Genomic DNA, 21,555 nt, shown 5'->3' on the forward strand with positions numbered 1-21,555 from the left:
TTGGCGTACACATTGTATATTTTAGATTCTGGTTCTTTCTTTTCTCAGTTTTTGTTTAGTTTCTGTATTAAGATTGAACCCTGATGTACTTTATCTTATCTTTTTTTTTCTTTTTTGGATATGACTATATTAAGCAATTAAAAATTAAACAAACGATGACGCAAAACGAACCCAACACAAGAGAGTGATAGCGTTGGGTACAGTACAACATCAATTGTACGCTGAGTTTGTAAAAAAAAAAAAAAAAATTCTTATTATCATGCAGAGCTGTTCCCCCTGCTGGTTAGAACGGTTTACGAAGAAAAAACTGTTGGTAATGCTGGTTGTTTCTCTGCTGGCTGGTTGTCTGGTAGCTGATGCTCACACATAATCCACAACAGCTACCAATTTACTTGATTCCCTCTCCCCATACCAAGTGGCAATTATATTACAGTAAAATAAAACGAAAGTGAGGAGGTAACACACGAGAGGTGGCATTGGAAACATGACCCCTGGCATAAAGTAGTGGAAAGGATGGTGTGAGCCAATGGTACTAGATGCAGCCACACTATTGACAGAGTACAGCACAGTCTGTTAGAGATGCCTTAGGCAACCACAATGGTACAGGCTACTTTTGTTCTTTGTGAAAACACTCCATTAAATCTGATCAACTGCTCTCAAATTACCGATGCTGGATCCTGTGCATAACAGTCTATATCTGATGGTAAAGTTAAGATACCAAGTGTTTAATATTGGTAAATATATTTAGGGTCATTAAAGCCTAAATACAGGGGAAACAAATATTAACCCTCCTGGCGGTATAAAAAAATCTGCCAGGAGGGAGCGCAGCAGTTTTTTTTTTTATTTTTTTCCCCCTATATCCCCTTTTTTCCCCTATATCATGTAGCGAGCCCAGGGCTCGCTACATGATAGCCGCTGCTCAGCGGCATCCCCCCCCCCCCCCCTCTTCGATCGCCTTCGGCGCTCTACGATCAGGAAATCCTGTTCAAAGAACGGGATTTCCTGGAGGGCTTCCCCCGTCGCCATGGCGACGGGGCGGGATGACGTCACTGACGTCGGGACGTCATTGGGAGTCCCGGGCCACCCCTCGGCGCTGCCTGGCACTGATTGGCCAGGAAGCGCACGGGGTCTGGGGGGGGGGGGGGCGTGCGGCGCGACGGATAGCGGCGATCGTGCGCGGGGCGGCGGCGATCAGTGTGCTGGCGCAGCTAGCAAAGTGCTAGCTGCGTCCAGCAAAAAAAAAATTAAACAAATCGGCCCAGCAGGGCCTGAGCGGCACCCTCTGGCGGCTCCCCCGAACTACGTTCGGGGTTACCGCCAAGGAGGTTAAAGGGCTGTTTTCCACAAAGAATTGCTACTGCAATTATATGTATACTCATGGCATATGCTGCCTATGTGATTATCACATGATCCAACTGGTTGCATTTGTGATTTGTAACGGAAACCACAAAAGTGAGAAAAACTTTGATATTGCTAGATTGCAAGAAAATGACATAGCACTGCAATTGCTAGGCAATTATCCAGCACTCCTATGCTTTTTACACAAGGGCAAACACATGAAAAAGTACAGCAGGACTGTCGTTTGCAATCGGGTAAAATTGTGCTGCAATTGCATCACACTAATGTTAACGTAAGCATGCAATTTCCATTACAGAGCGTCGATGTCCTCCCGCTTTACAGACTGAACAAGGGCTGGATCTCCTTTTTGATCTTCATCATTTTCTGTTGGCAAATGCTATCACTCATTTCCAGTGTTCTCCCCCAAAAATTTTCCACAGCCAGGTGGCATGAAAAAGTAGCCGGGTGCGGCGCAACCGGGGGAAAACAGGGCCAGTGCAGATCTGCTTACAGCATAGGAGGAGGAGAAGGAAACGAGCCGATGTCAGCCGGGTGCCTCAGCATGGGGAGAACACTGCATTTCCTCTCCATTGGTCCACCACCAGGCTTCACTTTGAAAAAAATGGAAGACCATGGGGGTCTCAGAGACAGAAAGTAACATAAAATCTCCCCAGTGGGGTGACATTAGGAACCCAAAAGACGTTCTGCCATCTACCCTGGATGTATAAAAACAGGAAGGCTGTCTTGTTTAAATGTCGGAACTCCCTTTCCTGCTGCCATCCTTCCGCCATAAAGTAAAAAACTGACCTATGGACCAATGCAGGTTGAATTTGGGTCATGTGGAAAAAAAGGTAGATTCAGCATCAACAAACTCTCCAACTCAAGAGCTGAAGACATCAGGGAGAGAAACAACAGAATACCAAAGCAGCTCAGGGTGGCCCAAAACCACTAGGAAAGTATAGGGGACTAAAAGAGACCGGAAAGCCCTCCTAGTAAAAAGTCAATGCTCAGTGTAGTTTGCATTCATAAAATACAAGGCATTTGCAATAATTCAGCTTTTAGTGAGCAACTGTAGTCTCCCAGAGGTGGAAATACAACCTGTTACTGGTTTTATAGAGGGAGGACGCATGCGACTGACCATGCAAGGGGAAGGTGTAAAAGACATGTCTGCCTGGTCGGGATGGGGACCGGGGACAGGGGGCTACATGCCTCTCATGCACACTGTCCTTACATTTTTACATTGATACAATATTTAACAAGGAGGATAAGAACAACGGGCAATCATCTAAGACAAGAAGGAATAGAGTCAGAACTATGGCAACGGCAACTGGCATACAAGAGGCCAGCTGGTACCTCAGCCCCACCACATTTCCACCTATATCTTACCTGTTACTTGCAAGGGGACAGAAACAATAAATATACCAGTCTGATCATATTAAAACTACTTTACAAAATCAAACAACCAAGTTTCTAAATATTACAAACTCCTAGAAGTATTTTAGAACCGAAGCAGAAGTCATCCCAGCAGGTCTGCACTTGTCTTTCAGCCAGTCTGTGTACACTGATGGGATGTATGTAAAATGATCTAATTTGTCAGGAGTGTACCTGCCTCTTCCCCAGCCTAACACACAGAACCTCTATGCAAGGCCCTCATCAAGCCAGATGTCTCAGGAAGGTCTAATCTGCGGATTAAAATCAATTTATCTGGGGGAAAAAAATGAATAAGCCTGCCTACTGATTTATAGAAGATTGCTTTTTTCTTGCGTCTTGGAAAAATCAGGATTCGTGGAAAGTGGTTCAATCCGCAGGTTGTTTCTGGTCAAAGGTGCTGTGTTTCCACCTAACTTGAAATACTGAGAGACGAAGTCACACGAGAGCGCTTTGTCTGTGGCATAGATTCATTTTCCAAAGTATATAGCCCATTTCAAATATTTCTCATTGAGTAGGTCTGTTCATACGGGATAGATCACACCTTGCGTAAAACAAACCTGAAGCAAAAATAAACGTATTACGTCAATGAATTGTATGTGTAGTACAGCTAAGAAACAGAACATTAGTAGCAAAGAAAATAGTCTCATATCGTTTTCCAGCAAGGTAAAGTTAAAAAAAAAAACTTCAGTTATCTATGCAAAAGAGCTTCTCTGATTTCTTCCACCCACTGGGTCGCATACAGTCCTGTTTTCTGAAGCATCTAAACAGCCAAGAAACAGTGAGAGACAGTTTGGGATACAGTTTTACTGCAGGAAAGTTCAAAGAGTTATTATTTCTGCTTTGTTTTATAGCTTAAAAGACTGAGTGTGGTTTTTAAACTGCAACTGTACAAGTATGATGCAATGTTATAGCAAAAAACAACAACTATATAACTGAAAATAAAAATATTAGACTCTTTTCTTTGCTACTAATGTTTTATTCATCATCTGTACTACACATACAATTTACTATATTATGTTGTCTTTTTGCTTCAGGTTTGCTGTAACCACTCTGCAACCACCTAAAGCAGGATGGCGGCTCTCTTGTTCCTTAGTGACGCCATATGGCGTCATCTCGCGAGACTAGACGGGCGCTCGCACGAGCTTCCGCCTGTAAACACAGTGGGGCATAGCAAGATACTGTGTCTGACCTACAAATCTGTCCACCCTACATTTCCGATCTTACTCAGAGGTACACACCTAGCCGCTCACTCCGCTCTTCCAACGAACTTCGCCTAACTGTCCCCCGCATCACCCAGTCCCATGCATGCCTCCAGGACTTCTCAAGAGCTGCTCCAACACTATGGAACTCCCTACTTACACCCATCAGGGCAGCCCCCTCCTTCAACATCTTCAAGAAGGCCGTTAAAACTCACCTTTTCACTTTGGCCTACCACCCCTCACAAGTGCTCTAAACCCACAGCTGAACTCTGGTTCCCTACCTTTCGTGTCCTTACCTCTCCCTCTAGATTGTAAGCCTTTGGGCAGGGTCCTCCTCCTTTTGTGTCCTACCTGATCATGCACCTCCATTACTGTGAACCCATGCTATGCATCTGAGTGAACCTAACTTGCCTAATCTCCATGCTCCCATCCCATGACTAAGCATTACCTTGTACTCATACTGTGCTGCATGATCTGGTCTTTCTTGTATTCCTGTATTGTCATATTGCTGTATGTCACCCCTAAACACTGTCTGTAACCTAAACTAATGTCCAACGCCGCGTAATATGTTGGCGCTTTATAAATACAATAAATAAATAAATAAAATAAAATAAATAGCAATCAGCCTGCCAGTGGCTGATCAGCGCTGGTAGGCTGTGTGTTTGATTTATTAATGAAAGATCCTTTATAAAGCGCTGACATCTAACGCAGAGCTGCACAGAGGATAGGCTTGTCACTTAACTGTCCCTCTGATGGGCTCACAATCTAATCCCTGCAATAGCCAGTGTCTCTGTACATAATGTGTAGTGTGTAGTATGGAAGTGTTTTATTGCTAAAATTTACTTATTTTTTGATAAAAACAAACAAACAAACTAAAGATTGCTGCAGCAATCAGAGACCATCAAAAGAGAGCTCCATTAGTGGGAAGAAAAGGAGGTAAAACTAATTTGGGTGCTAAGCTGTATGACCGAGCAATAAACCGTTAAAGTTGTGAAGTGCTGGCTTCACACAAAAAAAAAATTGCCTTGTCACTAGGGGGGTATAAACCTCCGGTCCTCAAGTGGTTAAAAACAGTGCTGCATGCTGTGTAAGAGTATATTTTCACACAAACGTAACTTACTACTTATCCAGGTTTAAAAACAAAGAAAAAAAAACAAGAGATATGGCCTATATTGGAATTTTTTTTTACAACTTTTTACTTTTAATGTAAGCAGGGACCTAACTACAAAATCATGGGACTTCACAAAAAATATTTTAATCCCCGCCCAATGCTTGAGGTGACTAACTGTAAAACCTACCCTGAAGTCATAGTTTACAATGACTCCAATAGCAACCTTGAGCTGGAAGCTAATATAACCCTGAGGGCCCTTTTCCACTAGCAATCGCTAGCGTTCACGCTGAACGCTAGCGATTGCTGAATCGCAATTACCGGCGATTCCCCGACGTTCGCGGCCGCGATTTTGCTATGCACTGCATAGCAAAATCGCGGCAAATATCGCTCCGCCGCGCGTTCGCGTTCCCGGCAAAAACGAATCGCGGTAGTGGAAATGACCTACCGCGATTCCTATGTTAAAAAGCAAACCGTAGCGATTGTAAAATCGCTAGCGGTTTGCGTTTTTGCGATTCAGCCAGCGCTGGTGGAAAAGGGCCCTGACAGTGTGTTCAATAAAATAACTCTGAACATGCTACTTCACTTTAAAGTGAACCTCCGGACTAAAAATCGACTCAGCAGCACTGAAAAGGCTTGGTGTTTCTTTAACAGTTTCACAGCATGAGAACTTTGTTTTTCTTACCCAAGCCTCATTTTTAGCTGCACAGAAGAAAACTGCCCGGGCTTTTTTCCCCTGATGCTGGGCAAATCATGATGGGATTTATGATGTTGTTGTTCTCTATCTGCTGTTTTGGTGCACATTTTTTTCTTTTACATTTTGAATTTGACATTTGAAGCCTAGCGTGTGCAGCTGGGAGGGGTAATCAGGACACAGGACAGTTGGAACTGTGTCTCATGCTCCCTGTCACCTCCTTTCAACCAAAAAGATGGCTGCCCCCATGACAAAGATGGCAGCCCCCATGAATCACAAACATTTGCCCGTTCTTTTAAAACAGGGTGGGTAAGAGATTATATTACCTATCTATTCTAATTAACATAACTAATGTAACTTGATGACAGTATGTTTGTTTAGGCTGAAGTTCCCCTTTAAACCCTCTCTCAATCTACCCCCCCAAGACACCTTGGGCTACATCCACATAACACATCCCCTTCTGAACCTGGACCACCTAAGTTCTCCCACTCAGACCAGAGAAAGCTTATCTTCCCTAAATGAGAGTGCCAGCCACCAGCAATGGCTCACCCCATCTTCCATGCAGTTAAACACTGTAAACAAAGCATCGGCATTGGATGAGCTACCATGGTTGGACAACTCATGCTTGGACAATGTGCCACAGGCCTCATATATGATATGTGCAACGAGGGACTTCTCAATCTACATTACTGAGTATATTGGCATGGAAAAGAATCATTATATATTTTATATTTATATTTTTTATTTTAACCCTTTTTGGAAATCGGTATGAGGCTTCCAGGTTCCCCCATTAAACACTCCCAGGGCCTACCACCACATGTATGGGATAGTTACCCCCACCTTTCTTGTAGCCATTGGAGGTGGGTATGTGCTGTTTCTTTATAGCCTTGGACAAGGTGTGCCCTGTCATTGAAGGGGGCGCTGTCCCATTATTTTTCAGCACTGTCTTAACTTTCTTGGGCATGGAGTTCACTGGAGCTCCTCTATGACCACATCACACAGCTGTTCCTTCTCCTTACTTTTGAAGATAACCCAGAGATTCTCACTAGGGTTGAGGTCTGGAAACCTGTTTCGCCAGTCTAGCACCTTTACCCTCAGTTTCTTTAGCAAAGAAGTGGTGCTCTTGGACGTGTGTTTGGGGTCATTATGTTGGAATACTGCCCTTGGGCCCAGTATCCAAAGGGATGGGGTCATGCTCTGCTTCAGCGCATCACAGTACAGATTGGTATTCATGGTTCCCCCAGTTAAAGTGAACCAGAGACGAAGCACCTTAATGTATTTTAACATATATATCAGTGGGGACATTAGAGAAAAAACCTACCCTTCTCTCGGTTTCATTCTTCACTGCTTAGCCTGCTTGTTACCAGCCCTGATAAAATCCCTGACTGAGCAATAGTCTGGCTTTGCTCAGGAATCATTATAGCTGAGACTGTCTTCTGTGATGTCTTTTCAAGCCCAAGCCTGCCCCCTTCTGGCTTGGCTCAGGAACCATTGTAGCTTATATAGAGTCATTATAGCAAAGCCAGACTGAATGCTCTGTCTGGGATTTTATCAGGGCTGATGAGAAGCAAGCTGAACAGTGAAGAATAAAACTAGGGAGCAGGGTAGGTGTTTTCTCTAATGTTCCCACTGATATATATATTAAAATACATGAGGGTGCTTCGTCTCTGGTTTACTTTAACCGTAGCTCTCCAGTACTAGCAGCACTCATGCAAAACCAAAACCATGAAACTCCTATCACCATCCTTGACTGTAGACAAGACACACTTTGTTTTTGTACTCCTCACCTGGTTGACACCATCTGAACACAATATCTTGGTCTCATCAGACCACAGGATATGGTTGCAAAAATGGATACCGTTAGCTTGCTTGTCTTCAGCAAACTGTCAGTGTCTTTTTACAAAAGCCATCCTCTGGATAGGACACTGAGTACGTGCACTAATCCCTTGGTCGTCCATGACGAGGTGAGTGGAGCCTATGCTGTTAAATGGCTGTATGGTCTTGGCCATCGTGCTGCAGCTCAGTTTCTGGATGTTAGCGATCGTATATAGCCAAGGCCATCTTTATGCAGGGCAACAATTATTTTTTGAATGTCTTAAGAGAGTTCTCTTTCATGAGGTGCCATGTTGAATTCCAGTGACCAGTATGAGAGTGAGAGTGATAACACCAAATGTAACACACCTGCTCCCCGTTCACACCTGAGACCTTATAACACTAATGCGTAACATGACCTCATGGAGGGAAAATGTCTAACTGAAAAGAATTTTGACACATGGTGTACTCATTTTGGTTGAAAGTGGTTTAGACATTAATGCCTGTGTGTTTACATATAGCCTGTCTGAATGGCACAAACCTCTGCACAGATCAGACAGAGCTGACAGCTCATATTACAGTAGCTCATTACTAGCAGATAAGGAAGAATTAGACAGGCTGTTATCTCAAAATACAAACAGGGTGAATTTCTCTATGTTTTACTTCACTCCTGTGGAAGAGTTTAGGTCCTATTTAAGATACTTTAAGCACACAAACAATAAGTATATGAATACTAACATGTTAAATGACCAAATGGCTTGTTTAAAATACTGAAAATACTAAAATCTGATTTACACTTAAGCAAATATCGTGGCAGCGGTCAGGCGGGAACCCCGACCGCTGCAATATATTCATGCAAAATGGTTTTGTTAATTAGCATTCGGCACAGATTTGTCTTGCCTAAACACAAGCAAAAATTTCATAGGTCAGCCGACAGTCTGTCTGTCAGTCTATGGCAGCCTTATGGACTACCTGCACACATAAATTACATTACAGGTAAGAAGTGTTCACCTGAAAAATAGTTTGATTTTAGACTTGAATGCCACTTTAATTGAAATGTGATGTGTATGAACCTTGGTGCACAATGCGGAGCTCCTATTCCTTCGCCTTCCCCTCCCCTCTCTGCTGCTCTATTTGTTCAAGACCTTCCAACTAAACAAACAAGCTCTTTGTGATTGGATTGACATGGTGCTAACAAGAAGCTTAATGCCCAAATCAGTCTGAATGCAGGTAGAGTCCTCACTAATACCAGTACCAGGATCTTCAACGCAGAGCCACACAAGCACTTCCAAACCGCCAAACAAAAAGTCCAGGAAAGAAAAGTCATTCCTTCTCCTCCCTGAGCAAATAAAGCTTGCATTAAGAGAGCCACGTCACTTGTGCAACTGCATGCCTCATCCACGTAAAGGCTAAGGCTTCGTATTACCTGCCGTCTTCTCAGCGATCCGGGCCTGGGTAGCTTGTTCCAGCAGTTCAGCGTCCAACTTCAGAGTGTCCAGGTCCCTCTCTCTGCTCATCAGGGATTCCTGCAGCTGAGAATAAACAGGGAGGCCCGGAGATCAATGCATGATAATAAAAACTGGCTCTGCAACCTTTCTATTTACTCAGCTATCCTCACACAAAAACATTACGATTCTTACAATCCTCTGTATTTAGTTTATATTGTAAAGGTTTCAAATTTAGAGAGAGCAGAGCTAATAGTTTCTTGGCAAAACCTTAAGGCCTGGTCTCCTCTGGCTTTGAAGCTTCCGAAACAGACAATCGCGTTTGCTTGGCGTTAATTGTGCATTCAGCGTGCACTTAAGTGCCAGCCTAAAGCAAGAAGGAAACACCAATTAAAATGGCTGTCAGAAGCTTGAAGAACACAAGATAAACAGGCACTGCATCCTAGACATGCTCAATGCTTTCTCTAGGAGTATGTCAAGAAGTCTGTGTTGTATCACATTATGCCAATTTCAGCATAGCATGCAGCAATGAAAGTGGCCCAACACTGCTAAGTGATGCAAATGTGCAAGTTGTGGAGTATTGGAGACCATTGTATTTGCATTTGCATGTAAATTTCAGTTAAAAGCAACTTAAACCAGTAGCATTAATCAGTCCTAGGGATGGTCAGAGAGATGTAAATAAATCAGAGTTGATGCAGCATTAAGCACATTTTGGTAACACTTTATCCAGCTTTAAAGGGACACCGAGCAGTGCAGAAACTATGGAAAGATGCATATCATTTTAAAGCTCTCTTTCTTCTCTTTCCAATGATATATAAACCGCCGCCCTACGCCTTTTAGTTTTTGCTATTTTCGCAATCGAAATTGCCGCAACCGCGATTTCGATCGCGAAAATAGAGAAAACTAAAAGGCATAGGGCCGCGGTTTAGGTGTCGCCAGAAAGAGGAGAAAGAGAGCTGTAAAATGATATCCATCTTTCCATAGTTACATTGTATTACACAGGGCGACTTTTTCTCAAAGTCAGCAGCTCCATTCAGCAGAAAAAGTCGCCCTGTTTAATACAATGTAACTATGGAAAGATGGATATCATTTTAAAGCTCTCTTTCTCCTCTTTCTGGCGACACCTAAACCGCAGCCCTACGCCTTTTAGTTTTTTCTATTTTCGCAAAAACTAAAAGGCGTAGGGCGGCGGTTTATATATCATTGGAAAGAGGAGAAAGAGAGCTTTAAAATGATATGCATCTTTCCATAGTTTCTGCACTGCTCGGAGTCCTTTTAATTTGGACAATCGGATCTGACCAAGATGGAATTTGATTGGTCAATTTACAAACTGTATACATTTGCATGATTCTGCATCACCTTGAAACTATTTATATCTCATTGATCATCATTGATTTGTCACAAAGGCCATATTGTTGCCATGTGTATATTAAGAGGTGGGACAACTTGTATAATGATGTCTTTTGGCTTTATCTTGTGGATTCCACCTTTCTTCAGAAAGAGGAATAACTGCAGAGACACCATGATTATCTTACTTGTAGAAGACTTTCACTCAATTGAGTTAACTTTATTTAGCACTTTCCTATTAACAAACAAACAACTTTGTCACATGACACTGCCTCATTCAAGTGTATGTTTAAGACACATGCACGTTTATACATGTGGTGACACAAATGCCAAAAATATGCTGCATTTCTGAATGTCCGCTCCTTGTTAATTTTTCAGCAAGTGTGTTTTAATTTCTTACTATACGTACTGGTAAATTTTATATTCCTACCTTATACTGCCATCATAGCAACTGTAGGAATTACTGTCTCATTATTAACTGGAACCCCCACTATAAATAGAAGGTATCCTCCAGTTATACAGTAAACCAAACATGGAGTCCATCAATCATTACAAACTCTGTGCCTTCCACAGCAAGTCAAATTCAGATTTGACTCAAATCAGCATTAAAAAGATGTTCAACCATGAAGAAGACACCATACTTTATTTTCATGAAGCCAAAATACAAAAGGAATAGCATACTTTACTCTGACATTTGCTAGTCTGATTTCTGATGCTGTCCCTTTATTCCAGTACCTCCACTGGCTGCCAATAACACAAAAAAAAAATCAATTCAAGTGACTCTCATTTTCAAGTCAGCTTATTTTTTTTCTTACCTCAATAGTGTTTATTAAAAATGTTTCATTCAGCAAACAGTACATTTTAAATAACTCACATTCCACATTCACAAGATCAGTAGTAGGTGACAACCAAAACAAAGTCTAAAATCTGCATATCAACATGTGATCCTACATTCAGATTTGACACAGGTTTATCTAGATTACATATTTACCAGCATCACATAACCAAGTAATTTGAACAATGACATCTAAAAACAAACAGAACAGAAACAATAAAAACATAATTAAATCACCCAAGCTACCCTGTGCCCTCTATAGGATTTTTCCATGGGGAGAAACCTGTAATAATGGCGATTGTCTGGAATACTAGTAATCCAAAGACGTCTACACCGACCATCGTTTCGGGGCCAATGCGGTCCCCTTTGTCAAGGCATTAGCAGACTGACATATATGGTATATGTCAGTCTGTTAATGCCTTGACAAAGGGGAGCGCATTGGCCCCGAAACGATCGTCGGTGTAGACGACTGTTGATGTCTTACATGTGTGCATATGAAACAATAAACACAGTGTGTTCCTGAAGTCTGTGTGCGGATCCCTCTTTGGATTACTGGATTGACTGCTGCAACAGGTATCCGGCACCAGCAAGCTCACTGACGGGTGTGCGGTTCTTTTGATTGTCTGGAATACTAGACACGAGAAGGGGTTGATAATGGGGCACATCCAAAAAAATAAGGTAAAGTGTCCTTACAAATGGTTGCAGTTTCTCTAACAGGATTTCAAGTGGTTGCTAAACACATAGCTAGTGTCCTAGGGCAGAGATACAATTTAAAGAAAATGTTATGTGTGGTATCAATATGGGAACTACACTTGGACAATTTTCTGAGCAGTCTATGAGCCTTAATGAAGTCTGCTGTGGATATTTGCTGCTGGGTTTTGTGCGACCAAAATATGGTGTATTTATCCAGGGTTGAGGGAACCTGCAAGCATAAGAAGTCATACCATTCTGAGATATCCCCTTTGAGAGGGAGATAGTTATTAAGTCTAGCAACTAAGCCTCTAGTTTATATTGTGTGAGGTATTGGTCCTTCAGCCGGTGGGAAATTTGGAGGATCGAGAATGTAAATCATTCTATACCAGGGAACATTTTGGTTGAGGCCAACATTGAGATAAATGAACCCTCCTTCGATAAATCATTAAAAGAGTATATTCCCACTCTTTGCAAACCTTTAAAGTTAGGGATCAGTTGATAGAAGGCTGATATTGGAATGTTTAGCAAAAGAGTTTAATCTGACGATATAGGAGTCATAACAGCACAGATTTCCAAGCTGTTAAAGTAGCTAGAATAGTTGGGAGGCTATGTAACTGGGGATCAAGATTACATAATTGTGTGACAATGAGGTATTTCAAGGGCAAAACCGAGACTCCAGCTATAACAATGGTTTTGGAGAGGTCAGCTGCCACCACTCATCTCTACAATGCAGGCCTGATGAAACATTTTTAAGTTTGGTAGGCCAAACCCCCTTCCTTTACCAGAAGGTATAATGTGGTGTCGTAATTTAGGAAGATATTATATTTCATTTTATAAGCTGCAATCTTCCTGGGCAGTGTTAATTTAAAATGGGATATCTGCAGGAGTTCTTTTGGGACCTGTTTTAGTAACGGAAGGTAGTTTGTGGAGTACAATTGTGTGTGGTTTGGTGTTAGTCATGGAGAGAATCCGAAGACATAACAACAAAAGTTGTTTAGGTGATACCGTTAATAAACAACTGTACAAGATTTCTTTGCAAGCTTTTAAAACTTTAAGTTTCTTATTCGGGCATGTTTCAGTAGTGGATCAGAACCATTAAAAGTTTGCAAAGTATGGTTCTGATCCAGTTCTGAAACATGCCTGAAGACGAAACTTAAATTTTCGAAAGCTTGCAAAGAAATCTTGTACAGTTAGTCATTAAAGGTATCTCCTAAACAGCTTTTGTTGTTATGTCTGTGGAGTACATTTAAAATGTTTTTCCCTTTTATTGGAGGAATTGGTCTCCATGAGGTGTTCCCCAATCCCCTGCCTCCCGATGTGCAGTAGCTTGATCAGCAATCGGTTTGAGACGAGTTGTAGCCACAAAAGAGTAGAGCTCATGAGTCAGACATCCGCCATTACCATGCGCCTAACACGCGTCCCCCCCCAAAAGTAAAGTTACAAAAAAAAACCATAAAGCCAATCATGGATGAGTGACTTTGGCCATACTTTTTAAGATGAACAATACCTCATTGTCCTTGATTAAGGCAAAATTATGACTTCCTCTTTAAATCAATTCCTACCACACACACACAGCACATTGATTTTCAATAGATTTTAGCAGGGATTCTATTAAAAATCCACAAAACCGTGTTAAACCGTTTAATGTGGTGCAATGCCATGACCCATCTATTGACTACAGATCCTGCCCCACTCTGATCAAGCTAGAATTTTCTGTTCTATCTGACTGACTTTTCGTCAAAATCAATCAAAATTTGGGATAATCCATTCCCAGCAAATTTGATCAAAATGATCAAGTCTGCTTGGAATTGAATGTTAAAATCGATGTGTGTATGGAAACCTTAAGTCCTGCTTAAAGAGATTCTGTAACAAAATGTTCAGCTTTATTTCTTCTATCCTATAAGTTCCTATACCTGTTCTAATGTGCTCTGGCTTACTGCAGCCTTTTCTAGTTGCACTGTCTCTGTAATATATCTAATCTACTTTTCTTTGTCAAGCTTTTTCGACCAAGAGAGGAATGCACTGCCTCTGCTGTGATAGGGAGAATTGATGCACGCTCCCTCCATGCCCCCTGCAGGCTCTGTGTGTGTGCTTTGTTTATCCCTCACAGACAGGTCTCTGCTCTCAATTTTCAGGGGGGAGAGAGCTGCCCATGCTGAGAAACTGTGAGAATCCCTGACTGGAGTGCAGAAAATTCATTATGTAATAAAAACTTGTAGTATACCGTAATGTGATATATATATATATATATATATATATATATACATACATCACTTCCTGGTTAGCGGCCATGTTTTTTGTTTGTAAACACTGCCTAAAACTGGCGATTAAAAGCCAGGATCACGGCGGGGAGCAATGGAAACGGCAGAGAAGGATCCAGGAGATCATAGTGACTCGATTGGTATGTTTTTTATTGTACAAATCGGACAGTACACATTCTCTTTAATGCTAAACTAACCTCCTTGTTTGATCAACCAAAAGATGCACTAAAGTATTCAGCAGTCATATCAATGCATTCTAACTAATTAAATGTTCCAACCACCTAAGGGCAAATTTTCTGTGTGTTGCATGGACGGCATAGCTTTCTGATCATTCATTATGCACGTGTTCGTGCACCAGGTTTTACCGTAACCTCTCTCCTATTACAGACCAAATTCTAATGTCTTCCACACAAATCATATTACTTTGGACCAATCCCAGTTGTTCTTTTTTTTGCTTTGTCTCTTATTTGCTCTTTATGCCTTTCACTCCCTTTCTTTTTTCTTCTTTCCTCCTTTCTCCTGATACCTCAGTTGACACATTGGCCCATGTGCAGTTAACTTTTTCTCCTGAATTTCCTCCTAGGTGATATGTTCACACCTTAGCAATAAAAAATGCCTTTTATACCATCTACAAACAAGAAAATACTCAAAATATTATTAATAGCACTGTTTCACCTACTTGTCGGTACTTTTTTACCCTCTTGAGGACCGCAGTGTTAAACCCCAGCTAAAGACCAGGCCATTCATTGTCAATAAGGCCACTGCAGCTTTAAGGCCAAGCTGTAGGGCCGCACAACAACGCACACACGTGATCCCCCCCCCCTTTTCTCCCCACCAACAGCGCTCTCTGTTGGTGGGGTCTGATTGCTCCCCCTGTGTTTATTTTATTTATAAATCTTTTTCTTATTTATTTTTTAATAAGTATAACTATTTATTTCCTTTTTTTTTTCCTCTCTCCCTCCATCCCCGCAGCGAGCCAATCATGGCGATCGGCTGTCCCCAGTACAGTGCTGCTGCAGATCGCAGTGCTGTACAAGGTAATTAGACAGCGGTTTCGCCGTCTAACAGTCTCCGAGCAGCGATTGCCGCTTGGAGACTGAAGGCTCCGCTCCGCCTAACAATAGGAGATGCGTGTGATCTCCTGCAAAAGCTAGCCCCAGGACTTTACGCCGATCAGCGGTAGGCGGTCCTGGAGCTGCCGCCGTGGCCACGCCCATCGGCGTGACACGGTTGTGAGCAGGTTAATTGCAAAGTGCCAAAGAAGTTATTTTAAAGAGAACATGAAAAATTATCTCCTAGGAGAAAACAAAGGAGAAAAGGCTAATTGCATATGGTGCCATTGGGCCATATGCAATTCAGTTTTTCACCTGAGTTTTCTATTAGGTGATATTTTCACAAGTTGTCAATAAAATGCTTTTTAAACCACCAAAAAGCAAACAAATACTCAAGATAATTTTGACAGTACTTTTTGGTACTTTTTCCATTGCAAAGTGCTAAAAAGTTATTTGAAAATGAAGATGAAAAATTATCTCCTAGGAGAAAAAACTCAGGAGAAAAAGTGAATCGCATACGGCTCAATGTCTCTGTCCTTTGTGAACCATGATGTAAGCCTACATCTGACATTACAGACTAAGCGGCCACCATTTCTATAGGGAATCATCAGTTTTAGATTGCTTACCTTAGATTGTAAGCTCGCAAGGACAGGGCTCTCTCACCCTTTTGTGTCTCAGATTTTGTTGTTAATTTCTTAGCTTGCACTCTGTTACGCCTCTTGCACACTACATGCGATTTCGATTTTTTTATACGTCTGATTTTGGATTCCGATAAAAAATCTGAATCGCATGTAGTGTGCAAGAGGCGTTATACATTTTATTCATCTCTTGTAACCACCAGTTCTGTATTTTGTACCAATGTCCATATTTGATGTATATCATGATCTGTATCATTATGTACCTCTTGTTTGCTTTCCGACTTTGTACATATGACTTTGTAATATGTTGGCGCTTTATAAAATAATAATAATAATTTTCCTTATAACTCCTATATAATTTTCCCTTCCTTTCTTATATTTATATATTGTTATGTGGTTCCATTCTCACAGCGATATTTAGTCTAGGCTATGATATCACACACCAGTTTTGCCCCAGAGCACTTTGGGAGATCATGTGATGTTCCTGTTGACTTCACAAGATGGGGAAAAAAAACTTCTGTTATGTTAATACGCTACAATATGCATTTGTGAGGCAGGAAATGTGCACTTTAAGCATGGTGGGCACAATTTAAAATGGTACAGGTATCTAGATTACTATTAAACCTTTGGAAACTTCCAGATTTGTTAATGTCAAAATTGGAACCACTATGGTACTGGTGAATACTGAATAGCCTTCTGGTTAGAAATGCTGTGCATTCTAATAAAACACCCAATAAAAGTAATATATTTGTGCTGTATTCCGGTGTTATACGGTATTTAGACTGCTCTTGCTTCATATTGTAAGAGACTTGAATATAGGCTTCACGTTGTCCACTGTAAATATACTGTCCATCCGTCACACACATACTGCAAATGACAATGCCGCAACGCTGACAATAGGATGTTGACAGACTGTAATATACAACGTAAAAGAGCCAGGTATATGCCTTGACTGTCTAAATGACACACATCTGTGAATCTACCCTACTAAGGTCCACTAACTCCACTGATTGACTGACTCAAGGTAAATGTCAACAAGAAAAATTCCCACTGAAGTCAACATATACCTATGAATTCTCTGAGAACTAGTATTTACAATAATCTGTTGAAATCTACTCACCTGTAAAAATGGCATCTAGGACTAGTGTGCTCATCATCTGCATCATGCTTAAAATGGAACTTGGGGCAGTGTTCTCAAGACACAAAAATGGGTCAATGAGATCACCAGATTTACAGCATAGAAACTGTTTGGGGACAGTCATGGCTGCGCAAATCCCAGGTTTGTAGACCAGAAACTATTTGTAGCCCAGGGTTATACTTGATAAAGATTCTAAGGCCCGTACACGTGCCGGACTCAAGTCGGCTGAGGTGGCTGATAATCAAGCCACCGACCCCCAACCTACGAGCGATCCACCAGTCTGATACACTCGCCCCTAGCGACGTCGATCCCATTGTTTGTGCCGTCCCCACGCCTGCTGCATGACGTCATGCACGTGCTGCTCATTGTTGTCCCACATAGCAATGCGGCACGCCATCAGCTACACAGCTGGCACAAGTGTGTGCAGCCAGTGCTGCAATTGCGCCCAAGTGGATCAGCTCCTGATCCCCGACGGGCGACATCTGTCAAAGGTGTGTATGCACCGTACGTTCATGGCCGAAACTGTTGGCACACCAGAAATTTTTCCAGAAAATCAAGTATTTCTCATAGAAAAGTAATACAGTTAGACATATTTAGCTATGCACGTTTATTCCCTTTGTGTGTATTAGAACAAAACAAAAAGTGAGGGAAAAAAGCAAATTTGACAGAATGTCTCACAAAACTTCAAAGATAGTCTGGATACACTAATTGGCACCCTTAACTTAATATTTGGTTGCACACCCTTTGGAAAAAATTACTGAAATCAGTCACTTCCAATAACCATCAATAAGTTTCTTACACCTCTCACCCAGAATTTTGGACCACTCTTTCTTTGCAAACTTCTCCAGGTCTTTCTTATTAGAAGGGCGCCTTTTCCCAACACCAATTTTAAGATCTCTCCACAGGTGTTCAGTAGAATTTAGATCTGGACTCATTGCTGCCCACTTCAGAACTCTCCAGCGCTTTGTTGCCATCCATTTCTGTGTTTGGTTTTTTTTACATATGTTTGGGGTCATTGTCCTAGTGGAAGACCCAAGATCTTGGACGCAAACCCAGCTTTCTGACACCGGACTCTAAAGTATGACCCAAAATCCTTTGGCCATGTTGGATTAAATCGTGGAGGAATATTCCGATCCTCACCGAGTTTCATGGGTTTTGCCACCATCATGTAAATGATCATTTGTTTACACGATTGTTTACATTGGTGTAAACGGCGCTTGCAGATTCAGCCAGATGGATTGGGGAATGATCCTTCGTTGGCAGAGATTTCGATTCATCTGGCCATGGATCTGCCCATGGTTATAAAACAAGACACAGAACATTGATATTGCAATTTTCTCCTGGCAGACTCAAAGCACTTGAGCTACTAGGGCACCCTCTGTAGGCAGTATCAGTGTTAAGGAGTCTTGCCCAAAGTCTCCTTACTGAATAGGTTGCTGGCTTATTGAACAGGAAGAGCCGAGGTTCGAATCCCGGTCTCCTGTGTCAAAATACACTATCCAGCCACTCCAATATGAAAAATAGAAAAAAGGGACAATACCTAAATATGAAGGACTAAGACTGGGTTTTCTCACAAAAGCCCCACATAATTCAAGCACTATACTTCTTAGCTCTTCCGTATTATAAATAAAATTGAAATACAATACACTACATTGGGTCACTGGGCCTGGAAACGGTAGATGTGGTTGATAGGGAGAGTTGGGAGCAGCTGCCGTGAGCAGCAATAAGCTGTGTCAGATGGTACATACAAAACAGATAAGGTCACACCTAGAATCTAATCAGCAGGCTGGGCACTTTATAGCTGCTGCTGTTCTCACACACCCATTGTGATAACCCAGAAACCTGCACCAGGAAGATGCAAAAGGTGAAAGTCATTACAAAGCCAGCATGAATAAAGACAAACAACAATGGAGGTCTATTAGCTCTTTGTATGACATTATTAGTATTGGAACCGGTTACAGGTAGTGATAGCTTCTGGTCATGTCAGGCAAGCTACAATAACAGAATAGCTCTCTGCAATATCAAAATATACAAGCGCCGTTATAAATTTACAAGCCAAGAAAAGCACTGAAGTCGACCTTAATTTCATCCCGAGGTGAAAAGACTAGTTTTTGAAAACAAAGGAAAGATGTAGTTTATGACACTTGCTAAGATGCCAGAATGAAGGATGCTTTGTGCCCTGGATGGCCTACCCACTGTCAAACATATAATGCCTGAGTACACTGTGTAACACACGTATACTGATCTAATGCATTTTTACTTTGGGCAGAGAGAAGAGAGGCTGTCCTACTAAAGGAGAACTTAAAAAGGAACTATTCAGTAGTGATGCATTATGGGAAACCTGATGCACCCATGTAAAGCTGAATTATCACAAATACCTTCTGTTTTAAGGAGGCAAACTACACTGAGCGTTGGGTTTTTAGTAGGAGGGCTTTTTGGTCTCTTTTAGTCCCCTATACCTTCCTAGTGGTTTGGGTTACCCCGAGCTGCTTGGGTACTCAGTTGTTCTGGTCCAAGCCCCTATCCCATACAGCCATATCAATCCCTGCCATGCACTAAGGAGGAACAACAGTTCGAAACAGGCTGTCTGCATGTTGGGTTGATGTGGCTCTGTAAATATTGTAAGCTATAGGCTAGCTATACACCAGCGGTTTTGAATGTAAGCCTGGCTTCAGGGGTATAAAGAGATAATTTGCATATTCAGTAGTGATGCATTGTAGGAGACCACAGTCACTCACTTAAAGGACACGTCCGAGCAAAAACAAAAAAAACAAGATCTACTTACCTGGGGCTCCAGCCACTGGCAGCCAATCTTTCCCTCGCTGGAGCTCCGGTGTCCACAGATACCCTCCGTTGCAGATGCAGACCTCACCAGGTCGGCAGCTACTGTGCCAATGCAAGGCTGAGCCCCTTGCGATCGCGCTCATGTAGCTTGAAGCGTTCTGCGCAGGTGCAGAAGTACTGTGTCTGCACAGAAAGCACCAGGCAATGTAAGCGAGGTTGTGAGCGGCGCAGCCACGAGTTCCCGCAGGCTGCTGTAGATGCCGACCTGTCGAGGTCGGCCTCTGCAACAGATGGGATCCGGTGACACTGGAGCTGCGGCGATAGGCTGCCAGGGGCTAGAGGAAGCCCCTGGTAAGTAGATCTAGTTTTTTGTTCTTGCTCAGATGTGTCCTTAAAGCTGAATTATCGCAAATACCTTCTGTTTTAAGAAGGCAAACTACACTGAGCGTTGGGTTTTTAGTAGGAGGGCTTTTTGGTCTCTTTTAGCCCTCTATATTTTCCTAGTAGTTTTGGGTCACCCTGAGCTGCTTGGGTATTCTGTTAAAGAGGAACTGTAACCGAAGACAGAATAGAGACACTGAGAGCCCAATATAGTGTAGTATGTACTGGTATGTGGATATGATGAGTAAGTATCTATTTATACTCACAAACATGGGTTATTGTCCAGGTAACCACTATTTCAGCAGGTGAGGAGATTAGACCTGTCCCCAATCAGGATTAAGAAGTCGCTCACTGTAGATAGGAAACAAGGGGCAACACCCCTCCACCAAGGGTGGACTCAGGAACTGTATAAGCAGACAGAGGTGCCAAAAGGATAAAATATTCTAAAATGTTTAAAATGAGAGGAGCCAGAGATGGACTTACCTCCCCCAAGCAGACACATACGGGTGTTGTGTGTATTCAAAACAACAAAAATGTATTTATATACTCCAGAAAGTACAAGTGCAACGCGTTTTGCGGGCATCTCCAGCTTCATCAGGCAATAGAAACGGAGCATAAAACTCAAGTAAGTCTGGTGCATAGCTCAGCGCCTCTGTGTCACAGAGAGGCGCTGAGCTTTGCACCAGACTTATTTGAGTTTGTACGTTCTGTCTGTATAAATACATAAATGTCATAGTCTGATAAATACATAGTCTGTATGGCTGATATTGTGGTGAAACCCCTCATGCAGTGTGATGTCCTAGGTCCTGACAGTTTCCTGTCTGTGAACCTTGTCGTACTGTGGGAAATAACAGTATTTTTCAACTGCCAAGCAACCAGAATCTCCCTTTGTGCATATGTATACCTATTAAAAACACAGTTTAGCCTATTGCATTGTTAGGGGATGTGGTTAAAGATAATGGAAGTTGGTGCTGTTTGTTTTTTTCATGTCTGCCAGTAGTAAAGATGGTTACGTGCAGGCTCATTGTGGATCAAACAATAAGAACAAATTACACGGCGAATATCAATCGTTTCCTGATCGATCTTCTATTTTTTAACTTCTTTTTTTCAATGTATTGATTTCTTTTTTTCCCCTTTTCGCTAAAGTTCCTCTTTAAGCTGGGATGAGATTTCACCCAACGACCCTGCTTTCACCTTAGCACAGTGGACTTGAAAGTAACCCTGAAATAAATTTGGGCAAAATAATTTATAAAGTACATTGAAATTGCATGCCGAAATTATTTGTTGTTCCAAACCGGTGTCCAGGATAAATAATGCTTATTGAGACTGTGAAGACTAATCGGGACACATACCATTTGGTAGGACAAGCCAATACTGGCACAAAACCTAAGGAAATGCG

At 42.0% G+C, this 21,555-nt stretch overlaps 1 protein-coding gene across 6 annotated transcripts in view; it reads right to left on the minus strand.

Annotated features, from left to right (window-relative positions):
- The window catches only part of MIPOL1 (mirror-image polydactyly 1), a 528,027-nt gene that overhangs the window by 328,018 nt on the left and 178,454 nt on the right, over positions 1 to 21,555 (minus strand). For all 6 annotated transcript variants that reach the window (XM_068254025.1, XM_068254028.1, XM_068254026.1 and 3 more), the window contains one exon: positions 9,009 to 9,114. In XM_068254025.1, coding sequence (XP_068110126.1) covers positions 9,009 to 9,114 — 106 coding nt within the window. The remainder of the gene's footprint in view (positions 1 to 9,008; positions 9,115 to 21,555) is intronic.

Source organism: Hyperolius riggenbachi, chromosome 9 (assembly GCF_040937935.1).
Source record: "Hyperolius riggenbachi isolate aHypRig1 chromosome 9, aHypRig1.pri, whole genome shotgun sequence".
NCBI lineage: Eukaryota > Metazoa > Chordata > Amphibia > Anura > Hyperoliidae > Hyperolius > Hyperolius riggenbachi.